The following is a 17,284-nucleotide window of genomic DNA, read 5'->3' on the forward strand; positions in this document are numbered from 1 at the left end:
GGTGTACTGTCACACCACATTTGACATGTCCATCTCTGTCAATGTTTTTTTTTTTTTTTTTTTTTTAAACCTTTATTGGAGCAAGCATAGAAAAGTACAAGAATGGGCCCACAACCGCACGGGCTGGCCGCTAATAACAAGGCACAATGCATGAAATAGAAATGTACACCCGTGGTCAGGTACAGCTCGAGCACAAAGCATTACTCTACATATATCACAAAGCAACTTGAATTTTTTATTTTACAAAAGAAAAACAAACACTAAAAGGCGAATGCACGATAATTAAGGTCAGCCCAAAGAACGGAGGGGACGGTCCACGATCAGGAGAACACACCAAGAGCCCGGAGGCTCCAATCAAGTCGGGGAGGGGGGGAGGGGAGCAGCGGGGAGAACCGGAAATATAGAAAAAAACCCGTATGGGAAGGTTCCGGGAACGCACGTCTAGGGAGATAGGACAATCTCAGCAGTGCCTACTAGGGGAGGGGTGCAAATATCCCCACGATAATCATTCCACTGGCCCCAAACCTTCGTCCACGCCCTGGGTCTGCCCCTGGCCACATAAACCGTCTTCTCACGAAACATGGACCAGTCCATGTTGTCTTCCCACTTCGAGACCTCAGGGGGCCTGGAAGCGCCCCAGAGTTGCGCAACATCCCGCTTCGCAATCATGTATCCCAGGGTAGCCCATCTGGTCTGGGCCACAGAGTAATCAGTGGGCTCCCACACATTCAACAGACATCGTCGTGGCTCCGGCCGCAGGGCAACACCAGTCACAGCAGTCATCACCTCAAGCACAGCAGTCCAGTAAGCCGCTACAACCGGGCACTCCCAAAGGATATGTAAAAAGGTCGCACTCAAACCACAACCACGCTTACATAGCCCATCCGAAGAAAAGCCCATCGTCACCAGACGCGGACCCGTGACATAAACTCGATGAAGAATCTTAAGTTGAACCAAACGGAGACGGGCAGGAATGGCCACCTCCTTGGGAGAAGAGAGTGCCGACTGCCAATCCTCGTCGTCCAGTTCCAACCCATCGCCAACCCAAGCCTCCCGAAGTCGGACCAATAAGTCCGCCCGATTATTGATCAATTTCTTGTAAATCAGAGAAATAGTACTATCGGGAAGATGCCCATCAAGGACACGGTCCTCGAGGGGGGAAGATTCAGGCAGGGCCTCATCAGGAACCAAAACTGAGGCGAGGGCGTGTCGGACCTGCAGGTAGCGAAAAAATTCTCTACCACTCAAACCATATTCCGCCTGGAGGGCCTGGAACGACTTCACACAACCGTTCGAGCACACATCACCCACCTTACAAATCCCAATCATATCCCAGCGGTCGAAACCCTTGGTAGACCAAAGTCCGCCCAAACGTTCCGAGGCATAAAGCGGCGTCGCCAACGTCAAGCGATCCTCCCACCCCAAACTCACATTCGCAGCTCGCCATACAGTTACTGCGATCTTGGATGGGCCCACAAGATGGCGCCCGGCCGATCGAGAATAAAGTGCTCTAGTAAAGTCCCCACCCGGGAGCTGGAATCTATCCATCTCGAATGCAGGATTACGACCCGGGGAAAACATCACGTGATTAATGGCAGACAACTGGGAAGCCCAGTAATATCGCTTGATATCAGGGAGCGCCATGCCCCCGTCATACCAAGGGATGGTGAGCTTTGCGAGCGCGATACGCGGACGCCCATCCCATATCAATTGCCGTTGAAGACTCTCAATCTCTTGGAAATAGGTCTTAGGAATAGCGTCATAGGAGTTTGGAGCGCGTAAAGGAATCGCGGCAAGGACATCATTTTAAACAGAGCCGCCCTGCCCAGAGGAGACAAAGGAAGCTTACGCCAACGGGCCACATCCAGGCGCAATCTAAGCAACGGTGGGAGGAGATTACGCTCAAAGCGGAGCGTCGGGTCCAACGTAATAAAAATCCCTAAATACTTGAAACCCGAGTGGACCACCTGAATAGGAAGTCTGCTCGGCAAGGGGGGCAAAACCCCCGAAAGAACATATACACAGGACTTGGTCCACTTAATAACAAGGCCCGAATTGGCTCCAAAGGAAGCAAGAACGTCAAACAGAACAGACAGAGATTTACGCGGGGAGGTGAGATATAAAAGGATATCGTCCGCGTAGAGCGAAACGCGGTCCTCAAAGTCCGGAGACCAGCGGATCCCCTTGAGGGAAGGTTCCCACCGAAGCCAAGCAGCCAATGGTTCCATGGCGAGCGCAAACAGTAACGGAGACAAGGGGCATCCCTGACGGGTACCCCTACCAAGGGTGAAAGGAGCCGAGACCCTACCATTCACCACTACTTGCGCCAGAGGTTCCGCGTACAGTAACTGGACCCAACCAATAAACTCAGGCCCAAAACCAAATTTCTCAAGAGCCGCCCAAAGATAAGGCCACTCCACCGTGTCGAAGGCCATGGAAGCATCCAACGATGCCAAAATGGCCGGCTCCGTCAGAAGCCCCGCCCTCGCGACCGCGCCGTGAAGACGACGTAGGTTCAGAGCCGTGTTGCGATGCGGGATGAATCCAGATTGATCCGGATGGACCAAGTCACTAATGACCGTCAAGAGACGGGACGCCAGGAGTTTCGCCAATACCTTGGGTTCAACATTTAGCAGGAATATGGGCCTATAGGAGGAACAAAGATCACGTGGTTTACCCTCCTTGGGGATGACAACTATTGTGGCCAGTCTCTGATCATAAGGGAGAATACCCCGTTCCCGGGACTCCAGAAACATGGCGCGAAGATACGGAGCCACCCTATCGGGACGCAACTTGTACAATTCGATTGGCAACCCGTTCGGGCCCAATGCTTTGCCCGAACGGAGGGAACGGATGGCAGTAGCTATCTCATCAACCGTAAAGGGGGAGTCCAACGCCACACGGTCTAAATCGGAAACAATGGGCAGGGCTATATCACGCAACAAAAGGCGAGAGTCAACCACATCCCTCACAGACACAGGGGTATACACCACACGGAAGTAATCGGCAAACCGGTCAACTATTCCAATCGGGTCCGTTACACTCACACCACTCGCAGACTGAATCACGGGTACCACACGATTAGCTCTCTCCTTCTTATCCAGCCATGCCAGCAATTTACCCGCTTTGTCACCCACATCATACAAACGGCCCTGTTGCTCCCGAAACATCACTTTGGCGGCATCTGTGACCATGGACTTATAAGCAAATTGTTTCAGACCCAGGGCATGGAGCTTCTCAGGTGTGACACCAGATTCCAAACCCTCCTCCAATGCAGAAATCTCCCCCTCAAGATCAACCACCTCTCTATTTCTCGCTCTCTTAGCCTCAACAATAAGGGAGAGGGCCTGCCCACGAATCACGGTCTTAAAGGCCTCCCATAGGGACACAGCAGAGGAAACCGACCCCTCGTTATCCAGAAAATACGAGTCCAGGGACTTAAGCAAAAGGGTGCGGGTCTCGGGGGAGGTGAGGTACCACGGATTAATGGGGGCCACCCGGCCCACTGCCTCCACCCCAACCTCAAAACGAAGCCAGAGCGGAGAGTGGTCAGAGATACCCCTGGGCAGGTGCACAATCTCACGCACCGCTGGGGACTGAGCCGCAGGCATCAGGAAATAATCCAGCCGTGACAGACTCCCATGGGCCCCAGAGTGAAAGGTGTACTGAAGCTGCGTAGGATGCAAAAGCCTCCAGCAATCCACCAGGCCAAAGGTATCCAAAAATCCACCCAACCACTGCTGAGCCGCAGGGGTATCCCTAGGGGGGTGGCGATCGTGGAGACCGGAGACTACCGAATTAAAATCACCAGCCAGAAAGAGAGTACTATCAGGGAGGTCCAACAAGACACGGCCCAAATCTGAAAAGGTGGAAGTCTGCAAGCCGGGGGGCACATAAACAGTTAATAAGGAAAGGGCACGGCCTTCATATCGACCCACAAGAACAGCATACCGCCCCCGGTCATCCCGAATAACATCATCAATAGCCAGGGGGAGGGAAGCCCGGACAAGGATACCCACACCCCTGGAACCCGAGGTAAACCCCGAATGCGCTACGAGGCGATAGCCCCACCTATTCATTGCATGACAAACATTGCCTATCAAATGAGTCTCCTGCAGGAAAACAATGTCAGGAGATAAACGTCGTATATATTTCAACACCACACTTCGTTTGATACGATCTCCCAGACCATTAACGTTCCACGAAACAAATCTCAACCCGCTACCCCCCATCCCACCCGTAAAAGCCCAAACCCCCCACCAATGAGCATGACCATAAAAAGCAGTCCAGATACAGAATAAAGTCGCCTTGAACACAGAACACACAAACAACGAACTTCCCAACCACCCACCCCCCAGGTAACAAGAAAACACCCCCCACCCTGCACCCCTGCAAAAAGCTAAAAAGCCACCCCAACCTGCAGTGTGCCTGTCGCCCAAGAACCCCTATTCTACACAAAGACCCCGGAGGAGGAAAGGCTCTGTCCCACCCGCCCCCCGATCAAACCAATGACGAGAAAAAGATCATACATCAAAACACATGTGAGGTAGAGGAACATAGGCTTACATCCCTGGAGAAGTTATACAAAACAAGGCATCAGTCAAAGATGAAATGTTCAGCTCTCTACGCCACCCTCGGCACCGCCCGGGCGGGCTTCGGACTCAGTCTCAGGAGGTCGATGAGGCAGGGAGTCTAGCCAGTCATTCACAGCATCTGGCCGATCAAAGAAGAAAGTTCGATCATTATACTCCACCCGCAGCCTGGTCGGAAAGAGCATTGCGTAACGCATCCCCATGACCCTAAGACGCTTCTTGGCACCACGAAATCCCATACGCTGCTTCTGGACCTGTTGGGAAAAGTCCGGATAAAAGTTCACCGTGGCATTCTCAAAGGCCACCGGGCCCTTCACCCGCGAGGCCTGCAGGATAGCATCCCGATCTCTATAGTGGAAAAGCTTTGCAACAATAGGTCTCGGCGGGGCGCCTGGCTTGCCCTGGCCCCCCGGAACACGATGTGCGCGCTCCACTGCGAAAAATTTACTAAGGCCAGACGGAGAAAGGTGGTTCTGGATGAGGTCTTCAACCAGGAGATCAACCGAGTGAGGTTCTGGATTCTCCGGCACACCAACCACTCGAACATTACAGCGACGTGCCCTGTTCTCAAAATCCTCCAAGCGCCGGGTCATGAAATCGTTCACCCTACGGAGATTGCCAATCTCCGTCTGAATATCAGAGACGTCCGTCGTGAGGCTGGATGATTTGATATCCAAAGACTTCACCTTTTCGTTTGTCTTGGAGAGATCGGCTCGAATCAAATTCACCTCAATTGCCACAGTGTCAAGTTTGTGGGCCAAGGTTTCGTACTGTTGGCCTATGGATTCCCTCATGCCAGAAATGGCGCCCATGATGTCCTGCAAGGAGGGCTCCGTCGACGCATCCACCACTTGGTCGGACGCAATGGGACCGGGCAGGGCAGCTCCGGGGGACCCTTTAGAGTGGGTATAACGATCCATAACATTAGATTGAACCGGACCCCCGCGCAGAGGTGTCTTCGTCTTGCGCGTCTCTCGGTCCCCTCTGCCCGCCATTTTGAAGATGCGTCACAAGTAAAGTCACCAGGGTCGACGGACCGGGCACCAGAAATGGAGACCCCGGGACCAAAGGACTACAAGAGGGGTATCACCAGGATAGAGGCAGCCCACTCCAGGAACAGTGCAGCCAAGGGCCAGACAACCTACTCGTGTCCCGGCCACAGCTCTGGCCCGACCCTCTCACCAGTGTCCCAGTATGAGGCAGAAACGAAACCGAAACTTAAGAAGGGGACCCACAAGACCAATCCCCCTGCCGTTGTTGTTCAACTCCAAGACGGCCACCGAACCTCACCCAGTCCCGGGCGCACTCCGAGGGCGGAGCCCAGAAGTTCAATTGAACATAATTCAGGCACCCGATGTCCAAATCAGTTTCTGAAAGGTCCAGGTAGATCAGCCCAACGTCCTCTATATGAATCCTCGCAAAAAAATCAGGATTAAAGCAGGATATTAAGCCGGGAGCGGCGGGGGTCCGGGGAGCGCTGTGCTCACGCGGCCATCTCGGATGCCCGCCAAGCTCCTCCTCCGTCTCTGTCAATGTTATGTTTTATTTTTTTTATTTCATTACAGCATCTTCCCAGGAAATACAAGTATACAAATATCAGGCTTTAGCTTCCTTTTCTCTGCAAAATCTGTTACTTCTTGTGCCACTCATTCACTTCCAGAGGAAACGTTCCTCACTTGCTGATTGTTTTCATCTCCACGTTTAACTTTTGGCAGGCACATGTAAATTCAAAGGTTGTTCGCCTTTGCCTTCCCTCCACGTTCTCTTAGCTTTTTCTGATTGTTTTGTAAAAATCATTCTCCTTAACCCATGCCTCTACAGAGAATAAAACAAGCATTATTACTCCTTTTGTAATGCTTTTCTTTACGCATCCTCCCAGTACTGCATCTAACCATGCACAACCATTATTATGTTTCCTAGCAAACGTTAATAATGTGCTCGAAAGCAGCATTAGCCTCTTTATTTTCGTTAGTCAAGCTTTTGCGGCCTAGTTCAGTGCTTTAGTATGCGCTTGCGCAGCGTTATTTTCCCTCATGTTAGTTTTTAAACTGCGTGTTTTTCACTGCACACAGTTAGAAAATGTTACTTCCGAGCAGGTTTCATTTTCCGAAAACCCTGCTCCTTCAATGCCATCAAGTTTCTTTACATAAAGATTTTAGGCACTTAACATATTTCGTCACAGCTGTAAAAGTTACAGATTTGTACGAATGGCATTTGGTGAGGCAGACCCCTATTTCCAGAGTAATTGCAAAAGTACTAGATGGTTTGCCAAGAGTTTTATTTTTCCAGCACGATATTTTAGTTAATAAAAAAGAAAAGGAAGAACATGATGGTACAGTGAGATTGGCTCTGGAAAAGGCAATAAAAGTCAGGTCTTACGCTGAAAAAGGAGAAATGTAGTTTGAGTGTCTTCCGTCACTTACCAGGGACATACTATTTCTGGTGAGGGACTGAGTCCAAAATTTTTTTAGCGAAGAGAATTGTACAGGCATCTTTGCCTGGTAACAAGGACTAAGTGCACTCGTTCTTAGGCTTTGCCGAAGTATGCTTTACATTCATTGCACATTTTTGCCAGTTTATCACAGCCCATAAGATCCCTACATGAGAAGGGAGCGAAGTTTAAAGGGTCAGGGAGTGTAAAGAGGACTTTGTTGCCATCAAGGAAAATAATACGTTCATTGGGTCAGTTTGATGCGTGCGTTTAGACGGTTTCCACTGATGCGAGTCTTGGTGGGTTGGGTGCAGTGTTGACGCAAGTGGGTGATTGAGGATTATTTCTCCTGTATTAGCTGTACCGTCTATATTTCTCCATGTTCTGCTATCGACCGATGACTTTAAAAAAAAGTTAACTGTAAAAAACAGTTCATTACTCATGAGCTTCCTAGGAAAGTAATGTTAACAGACCGTTCGTTCTGCAGTCTGATTGGTGTCAGTCTACGTGATAACTCACTGGGTTATTTATTAAAGTGGGTCAAAGACAAATGTAAAGGGGTCTCAATAACGAATCTAATGGAGGTATGGAGGTGAGATTTTAAAACACACAGTTGCCACTAAGAGGAGTGATATAATTCATCAGGATATCTATCTGTCGGAGCCCCACACTGATCCCTCTGGGTCGGTGCACAGTTGCCTCCTCGGCTCTGTGCCATTCTGCCTCGTTAACATCCAGGGCCCCATGTTAATGTCACTTGCTGATTGCTAACAATGCTGTAATAGACTGTAGTTTGCTAAATGTAGCTGAAACTGGCTGTGCCCAGCAAACAGACAGTCCGGCATAGCGGACATTCAAACAGAAACTCAACTGAATGAAACAGTAGTGGCGGTCTGACGGATGGCTAGGAGGATATATCTTAAAATGAACTGGGGTGGAAATGTGGTATGTTTATAATGTAGCAACTAACTATGGAAGATAGCTTCTAATTGATATAATGTATGATTAAGTTGAGACTGTTCTAGCTGTAATAACTCCGCATTAACCTTTACTTTCTTATCTTGTTTTTTCACAGTCCGAGCTCGTTGATTTGGCTGAAAGCATTCAACAGAAACTTTCATATTTTAATGAATTAGAAACTATAAACACTGTAAGTTTAAAATGTAATGTGTCACATATTTCATATTGTTTACATACTAGCACCTCAGTGCGAAATTAATAGTGGTGTAAGACGCCTCATTCTTCCGAGTTTTCAGACATACTTTTCTTCCAAAGATGTTTTGCTTGTATAATGTGAAGATGGTGGGCCCTGCCACTGTTGTTTCAGGCCTCCCTGTATGGAATTGAGTTCAGATATAGTTGAAGGGTGTTTTTTTGTTGTTGTTTTTTTGCTTGTTCCCTAGTCCACAAACAACTTGTAAGGGCAAGTTGTCACGTTTAGTAAAATGATTTAAATGTTCACTGCTGTCTGACCACAGATACCCATTATTGTACATAAGTGTTTCAGTGTCCGTCTTAATCGTCCCAATCCATGTGTGCAAGTTATTCAAGAGTTGCAATCCTGCTCTCAAACTGACAGTATTTCATGAGGTCACCCTCCCCTGAAACTGGACTCTTGAGTCTTTGTACCCCGGAGTAGGTGTTTTTATGGCTCATTGACATTGTGCCGTATAGAAGTGCGTAAGGATCTCTTTCTTACATGCAGACTTCCCATTGCTGGAGCAATGAAGAACTCGCTGGAGTGTGATTTCCAGCATTGTATCCACTCTGTTGATGGAGGGTACATAAGCAGCAGAGACGACAACATAAATCCTACTCTGACTCATTCATCATAAGCGGAGTTGCTCTTAGGATATCTAAGATTATTTACCCTTTTGATTGCTGTAACACATTGTTGTATTACGCACTTTTTTTCCCCAGAGTGATTTATGACACCCTAGCATTGCCTCAAAGTGCTAAGGAGTGACAGGAGAGATGAAAAGAGGGCCAAGAGAATGTAAACGACGGGACACAGTAGAGAGCAAATTGAAGATGCCTTGTAGATATGGGTGTCTTCAACAAAATGCTAATATCTCTTCGGAATGGTCAGTGGTGCTTTGTGGGTAGCTGACCTTAGGTGTTTAAACGATTGGCAGTCAGATAAAGAGAGAGAAGGACATTTAATTGGAAGTAGGAAGAGAGGGCTGGAAGGAGCAGGGGATGGCAGAAGTGTGGTTAACAGTGTAATAAATCCAGGCATTATTAAAAAGTACCGCATGCTGTTGGAGAGATATTTGAGCAGGAGAGATCTTAGGGCCTGCTTCGCTCCCTGACAGTGTCTACATTTCGACCCGTCATGCACGCAGAATGTCTTCAAAGATACATTTATATGTGGGCACAATGCCACAAGGGCATACTAGCAAAATAGCTTCTTTTCTCCCTTCTGTGGGTTTCCGGGAGGATGAGAGATCAGAGTTTGCACAGGAGCATTTTTCATGATGTTGAAGGCTTGGTCTGTAGCTCCTGCCTAGCTTAGTTTTGCCTGGAGTAGTGTTTCAATACTCCATGCCTTGCATTATACTGTGTTGTATGGAGAAATATCCTTTGGGATTGTTTAAATAGAGAGTCCTATTCCTTATACTGACCTGTGTTATGCATACAGGGTAGCACTGAAAGGCTGCATCTGCCAGGTAATAGCAGGTGAGGTCAGGGAATGTGTCTATGGTATAGTGCCTGTTTGAGTACTGCGATTCTATCTATCAGTTAGTTTTCTGACAGTCTCTTCCTTTTCTCTTGACTAGCTAAGGGTAAAGGGTAAGAAAAATGTTCTGTCTCAGAAATGTATGTGTAGTTTCCACAGGGACAGGTTGGCAACATAAACATTCCTACTCCTTATTTTATTTATTTATTTAGAAAGTTTTATATAGCGCGAACAAGATCTTTGCAGATATCAGAGCGCTTTACAAAGCAGGGATACAAACAGGAGAGTGAATAACAGGCCATTAGGCATAGCGTAGTTGTAGGTAATAAGTGGGGTGGGGTAGGTACATGAGGGAGCATAGTAAAACAGGTACATCAAAAATGATAATAGTACAAATAAGTTGGAGCATAGACAGTCAGGTAAGTCAATAATACAAGTAATACAAATAATCAAAGGGATCGAACAGATAATACAGATCGATGCAGAGTCTTTAAAAAATCCACAGTAATAGTTCAAGTATATTTAGCCATGAGGATAGCTTTTACTTCTTTCTTAAAAAGTGTAGTGGAGGAGATGAGCCTGGTTTCAGGAGGGAGTGAGTTCCAGATCCTGGGTGCCATTCCTGAGAAGGAGCGTTTATACGTTTTTTCCTTCCGGAATCTTCGAGGTTTCAGCAGAAGATTGTTTGTGCCTCTAGTGTTTCTAGAGCCGCCAGAGATTGTCAGCTTCTGGGTGAGGTATCCGGGTGAGCTCAGGTGTATAGCCTTGTGTGTCATGCAGGCGATTTTCAGATGTATTCTGGCTTCAAAAGGCAGCCAGTTCAGGGATTTCAAGTCAGGGGAAATATGCAAGTGTTTTTTTGACCCAGTGATGAGTCTCGCTGCAGCTTTTAGAGAGGCTCTTAGGGGTGCAGTAGTAGTTAGGGGGAGACCGCAGAGGGCGATGCTGCCGTATTCTATTCGAGGGATGACTAGTGCTTGTACTGCATTTTGGAAGTCTTTAGCTGGGAGGAAGGGTTTAAGTTTCCTCAGGGTATTGATTTGGTAGTTCGCTCCCTTAGTTGCCTTGCTGATATGTTGCTGCATGTTGAGATTGGTGTCGAGTGTTATGCCTAAAGATTTTGCTGAGTCCACGATGGTGGGTTGGAGATTGAGTGCAGTTAGGTGCTTAAGCCAAATTTGAGTGGTAGAGATCTTCGCGGGAGGTGAGATCAAAAGGAACTCTGTTTTCAGAGCATTGAGTTTGAGATGATTATCGGCAAGCCAGGATTGGGTGCTTCTGATCGTTGAGTTCAGGAGCAAAATGTCTTTGGGGGATTGTAATTTGAGATATAGTTGGGTGTCATCGGCGTACATGTGAAAGTGTACATTGGATGCTTGTAGCAAGGTGGTGAGAGGTTCCATAACTAGGTTGAACAAAGTTGGGGATAGGGAGGATCCTTGGGGGACGCCTAACGATACAGGTATTGGCGAGGACATCAAGTTGTTGCTCTTGAATTTTTGCGACCTGTTGTGTAGAAAGGAAGTGAACCACTTGAGTACAGTCCCAGATAGACCCATTCTTGTGTTTAATAGTTCGAGTAAATTCTCATGTTTAACGGTGTCGAACGCTGAAGAGAGATCAAGAAGGATGAGGAGGCAGGTATCGTTTTGATCTAGGATTTGAAGGGCGTCGTCAATTATGTGAGTCATAGCAGTTTCTGTACTGTGTCCTGCTCGGAAGCCTGATTGATGAGGGTTGAGGAGATCAAACTGATCAATGTGTGTAGTCAATTGTAGTTGTGCGCATTTTTCCAACAGTTTGGCGAGAGTGGGAATATTGGTAATGGGACGGTAATTGTTTAGATCAGAGGGGTCGGCTGTAGGTTTCTTTAGTAAAGGTGTGACTTGTCCAACTTTGAGGGAGTCAGGGATGGTTCCTTGTTGAAGTGAGCTGTTGATAATTTTAGTCCAGAGTGGAAGGAGCAAAGGGGTGAAGTCTTTGACAGCGTTAGCAGGGAGGGGGTCCGTGAGGTGATTGGATGGTTTCAAGGTGCTGAGCAGTTTGCCAATTTCTTCTTCAGAGTAGGTGCCAAAGGATGACCATGTAGCATTGTTTTTTGGTTCAGTGAGTGCTATGCAGTGGGATTTGGAGTAAAGGCTTGCGTCAATGAGGAGATCGCTCTTTATGTTGTCAGTTTTTTGGATAAAGAAAGCGGCGAAGTCTTCACAGGAGGGTGCTTCGCGCATAGTGCTGAGTGGTTGGGGTTGTTCCTTGGATTGTGTTCTGATTAGCTCAAACAGTTTTCTCGGACGGTTTTTTGATTGGTCGAGCTGGAGGCTGAAGAAGTCTGATTTTGAACGTTTTATTTTCCTGAAGTAGGCGTTTCTCTTTTTCTTCAGGGTTTTTAGGTGCAGTGCAGAGGGAGCTGATCTCCAGGTGCGCTCTGCCATTCGCATGGCTCGTCTATCCTCATTGAGACCCCCGTCGTACCAAGGATTGGAGATTTTAGCACAGACTCTTTTTAGCTGCATGGGTGCAGCCTCATTAATTATTTAGGTCATGGCGTTGAGATAGTGGTCAGTCAAGGATTGGACGTCCGTAGCGCCGGTAGGAGGAAGTAGGAGGTTGCAGCTGTTAGGGGGTAAGGAGTTTGGGTTGAGTTTTTTCAGATCTCTTTTCCAGACTTTAGGCTTGGAGGATTGGACCGGGTTGAATTTGACTATTTCATCGATGAAGAATGTGACTATATGATGATCTGACCAGTCACAGGGTTGGATAGACTCGAGTTGGATAGAGTCCTCTTTGGAGATGATAAGGTCGAGGATAGAGCCTTTCTCGTGGGTCGGGCTGTTGCATATTTGGGTGAGGTCAAGGGCGTTGAGGAAATTTTTAAGACTATTTACCACCGCGTCATTGTGATCGTTCCAGTGGAGGTTGAAGTCACCAAGGTATATTTGGGTGAGCTGTCGTCCGGAATTGGTTGAGATCATATCCATGATTTGTTGGGCGAAGGTGCGGTTGTCCCCGGGTGGGTGGTAAATGCCGTGAAGAGAGCACATCGGTTTGCCCTCACTGGTAATATCGAGGCAGATATATTCACAGGAAGTTGGGGAGGGTAGGGAAGGGGCGGCGACTTTCAGAACAGAGAGGTTGTTCCTGTATATGCATGCGATTCCACCACCAATTTTGCCAGACCTGTCAAGTCTAATAATTTGATAGTTGGGGGGAACCAGAATGTCCATTATAGGTGTAGAAGATTCGGTTAGCCAGGTTTCAGTCATGATGATTAGGTCTAGGTCCAATGTTAAGATGAGATCAGCGATGGCGGAGGAGTGTCTAGAGGCCGATCTGCAGTTGAGGAGAGTGCATTTGAGACGGGGTGTGTCGAGGGAGGTAGAGGGTTCTAGAGAGAGGGGGACTTTTCTAAGGTTATTAGGGATGGAGGTTCTGTTGTTTAGTGTGGGGGGTCTATGGGGATTTGAGTATATCGTGGGAATGGAGAGGTGTGTGGTGGTTGTGTGGTTTAGGGGAGCTGGGTCGTAGGAGCGGAGGAGGGTGAGTGTGTCGAGGTCCGAAAGAGGGTTGCAGGGGCGACGGGGCGGTTGTTGCGATTGTGGACAGGGATCGCGGTCCAGTGTGGGGGGTGTAGAGTGGGAGAGTCATCCGGAAGGGTGGGGGACATGTTGGGAGGGGTGGTGGTGGTGAGTGAGGGGTGTCTGGGGTGTGTGAGGAGTAGTTCTTTGATGGTGTGAATGTCTTCTTTGAGCTGGAGGAGGGTGGCCATAATCTTGTCCAGCGTGGGATAGGTGTTGGTGTTGGGGATGGAAATCAGGGGTGAGTTAGTGACCTGGGAATTGGCGTGTGGGTGGGGGGGTGGGTTGGTGTTCGTGCAGGGCTCCGTGGCGTCGGTGTACGGGTTGGTGTTAGAAGGAGAGAGGGTTTGGGAGGGATGGGTGTGGATGAAGTAGGGAGGAGGTTGGTGGTGTAGGTGAGGGCATTGGTGGTAAGCGGAGAGAGCCGGGTGGAGGTTGAGTGTATGTTATTGGTGATGGGGGAGCAGGTAAGGTAGTGGGGGCTGAGAGTGGGGGGGGAAATGGGATTGGAGATGGTCCTGTTGTGGGGAGGGGGAGTTAGATTAGTAGATGTGGTGTGCTCTGCGTGATTAGTTAGAGGGTGGTAGTGGGGACTGAGAATGGGAGGGGATAAAGGGTGGGATTTGTCGTTGTGCGTGTCGCTCTGATGCTGAACTAGGTTAGACGGGTTGTGGGTGGGAGCTGTGGTGTCAGGGGTGAAAGGAATGGGAGTGGTATGAGTGGAGGTCCGCGGGTGGGATTTGTCGTTGTGCGTGTCGCTCTGGTGCTGAACTAGGTTAGACGGGTTGTGGGTGGGAGCTGTGGTGTCAGGGGTGAAAGGAATGGGAGTGGTATGAGTGGAGGTCCGCGGGTTGGAAGGGGGGGGGGGGCGGCTGGTGTATGAGGGGGAGAGATCTGTGTCTGTGATTGAGGAGTGTGGGGTGGTTACAGCAGGTGGGTGATTGACTAGGGTGCTGGGGGTAGAGGTGAGGTGCGTGTCGTTCTGGTGCTGAACTAGGTTAGAAGGGTTGTGGGTGGGGGCTGTGAAGTCAGGGGTGATAGTACTGGAGGTGATATGAGTGGAGGTCCGAGGATTGGAGAGGTGCTCTTTGAAAGTGGGGAACAGGTTGTCGAGTAGTTCCAGGTTCCTGTCTGCAGATTGAATTAGGACAATCCCGTTATTGTAGATAGTAATGGTGGTTCTGCCTGGGAAGATTTGGGATGGTGTGATGGAGAGTGTTAGGCCATGAGCGGATTTCCTGGTGGTGGAGACGGTGAGTAATGTGAGGAACGCTTTTCTCCATTGAGCTCTGCGTGTGGTGTGGAAGATGATATCGGTGTTCAAGGATCCATTGACCGGTGAGAAGTAGGTGTCGGCAAAGGGGGTTTCAGGGTGGGACCTCAGGAAGTTGTGTTTAAAGCGTTTAGCGGCTTTCTTGGTGAGTGTGGGTGGGTAGTTGATTTTATATGTGTGCTTGCCGATGGGATCCATATTGGGATGGCGGTATAGGTGGGTGTGGGAGGGTGAACAGTAGAGATATACAAGAGCAAAGACAAATGCAAGCAATAAGTTACATGGGGCAAAAGTGACACTAGTGAGTAATCGAAATATATGAGGTAGCAATCGGTGCATTACAGGAATAAAAAGTGAAATGGGTGCAGCTTACAAAAATGTACAAAAATATATGAGATAGCAATCGGTGCATTACAGGAATAAAAAGTGAAATGGGTGCAGCTTACAGAAATGTACAGTAAACAAGTAGAAGTATAATACTGATGAGATACTGGAACAAAATACAGATGCCAACAAAAAGTTAATGAGTCAAAAGTGACACTAGTGAGCAGCCAGAAATATATGAGGTAGCGATCGGTGCAAAAAAGTGAAATGGGTGCAGGTTACAAAAAATATACAAAATACAAGTAGAAGTACAATACTGCAATAAAAGGCAGACACTCTATCACAAGAAGGTGTAGATACAGAGCTATGTAGAGTGCGCGGTAGTTGAGATTAGTCTAAAAAAGTCCAGTTCTTAGGGTATGGTCAGATAGTGAAAATGACTATTCCATGATGGCCGCCAAAGAGAGAGACCAGTCTAAAATGGCAACCTCATAGGGGAGCTAGAGACAGTAGTCCTCTGTTTGTTGTTGTTGCTTTGAGAACCGGGAAGGGTAGTTTCACTTTCTATTTGAGCAAGCCCAGTTCCTAGCTTGCTGGGAGGGAGTCTTATCTCTATTTTGGTGGTCTTGTGTGGAGGAGTTAAGTTGAGGAGCCTCGTGGGCATCTGAGGTACCGGAGGGGATTTATTGCTACAGTTTTATGACCCCAGCCATTTTGAACAAAGGAGGTTTAAAAAAGGAGGTTTAAAAAATGTGAACAAGCGAGTGGGGTGAAGTAAATACCTTTTTGTAATTTCTGCTCAGCAAGTACGTTGATGTTGACAGCAGAGTTTTGCAGTTATCGAGGGTCTAGCCAGAATGTGCACAGCTGCTGTGTACATCGACTTCTGGCAGGTTGAGGCTAATCTTCGTGCGCGGCCAGAGCAACTGAGCTGCAGCCCCTCCCGCCTCGATAGGAGATGTTGTGTGTTTCCCGTCTGCCTCAGGGCTCCACTCCGGCAGTTCCCCTGGGCGGCGGCACAACACTTCTGATCGTATCCAGCTCCCGGTGCAGATGGGGGCAAGCTCCAGTCGTCCGTCGTCCTTCCAGATTCCGTTTGCCTCAGGGCTCCACTCCGGCAGTTCCCCTGGGCGGCGGCGCCACACTTCTGATCGTATCCAGCTCCCGGTGTAGATGGGGGCAAGCTCCAGTCATCCGTCGTCCTTCCAGATCCTGACTATATCTCTCCCGATGCCGCAGGAGTCCGGGCCAGAAATCCGACCGCTGCAGCCGGTGCCGGTGGCGGTGCTTACAGGCGTACCGGACGCCTCTGATGGCTAGAATCGCTCGGTCCTCTCGTGCGACGGTCTCAGCCTCCGGGGGGGGGGGGCGATCAGGGACCCCTAGAAGGCTCCAGGCCGCGCCACAGCAGGCTCCAGGCAGCCAAACGTCCGACCCAGGCTCCGCCGATGACCAGGGGCAGCCCGGTGTCCGGAGAAGGCGGGGGCGACTCGGTCCTCTCCCGCGATCACAGCCTCCGTGTAGATGAGGGACCCTCAGAATACTCCAGCCACCGCCAGCCAGGTAAGGGTGATGCAAATGTTCCAGTTACTTGATGCAAATGTTCCAGTTACTTGAGGTAGTTATGTTGCAGTTGCATTGCTCGAAATGCCCGGGATGCTGGGTGCTAACAGGGATTAAATCCAAAAAATGGAATCCCAAGCACTCGGAGCTCTAACCTAGAGCTCCTACCAGGCGGCCATCTTGAGGCTCAATTCGAATGTTTCAGTAGACAGGACTGTTGCAGTTTGCACCCATTCATAAGTAGAAATATCACATTAATACAGATGAGAATTTAGAGCAATAATTTACAAATCTAATATTAATACACGATCTGTACGAGATGCTGACATCAGAGTGGACAACATTAGTGTATGTGTTTTCTTATAGAACAGCACTCCGACAGCAAAATCCTTAATGTGATGCAAGAGACAGTAAACCTATATAACTTGATGTGGAAGACCAGTTTGTATGTATGTTGATGCCCCAAAACCAGGGAGTGATGGTTGAGCACTAAGGACCAGGGTTCATTATTTAGCACTAAGATGCAGGGCAGTACTTTGTCACAGAACCCCATGCTACCACTGGTCAGTGTTGTTGACATTTTGGGCCACTGCTTGCTAAATAACCTTGAATTATTGAATAGCCACTCATTTATTTGAATCAGTGTCTTTACTTCATTCTTGCCCAGAGATTCTCCTTTTTAAAGATTCCACTCATGCCTGCAAATGCTATAAAGAAAAGAAAAGGTTGGGTCTTCGCTTAACTGTATGTCACGCCACACTATAAAAATCTTCACATTTAAGAAACCATAGGTTTTAAGCAACACTTAAAAGAAAGGAAGCCTTCATTGTGTTCTGTATTTTAATA

The 17,284-nt window shown here is 48.4% G+C and overlaps 1 protein-coding gene across 1 annotated transcript in view; it reads left to right on the forward strand.

The window, feature by feature from the left end:
- The window catches only part of COG3 (component of oligomeric golgi complex 3), a 450,848-nt gene that overhangs the window by 108,745 nt on the left and 324,819 nt on the right, over positions 1–17,284 (forward strand). Inside the window, exon 5 of the mRNA XM_078657314.1 lies at positions 8,099–8,173. Coding sequence (XP_078513440.1) covers positions 8,099–8,173 — 75 coding nt within the window. The remainder of the gene's footprint in view (positions 1–8,098; positions 8,174–17,284) is intronic.

The sequence above is a fragment of the Lissotriton helveticus genome, chromosome 8 (genome assembly GCF_964261635.1).
Source record: "Lissotriton helveticus chromosome 8, aLisHel1.1, whole genome shotgun sequence".
Taxonomy (NCBI): Eukaryota; Metazoa; Chordata; class Amphibia; order Caudata; family Salamandridae; genus Lissotriton; species Lissotriton helveticus.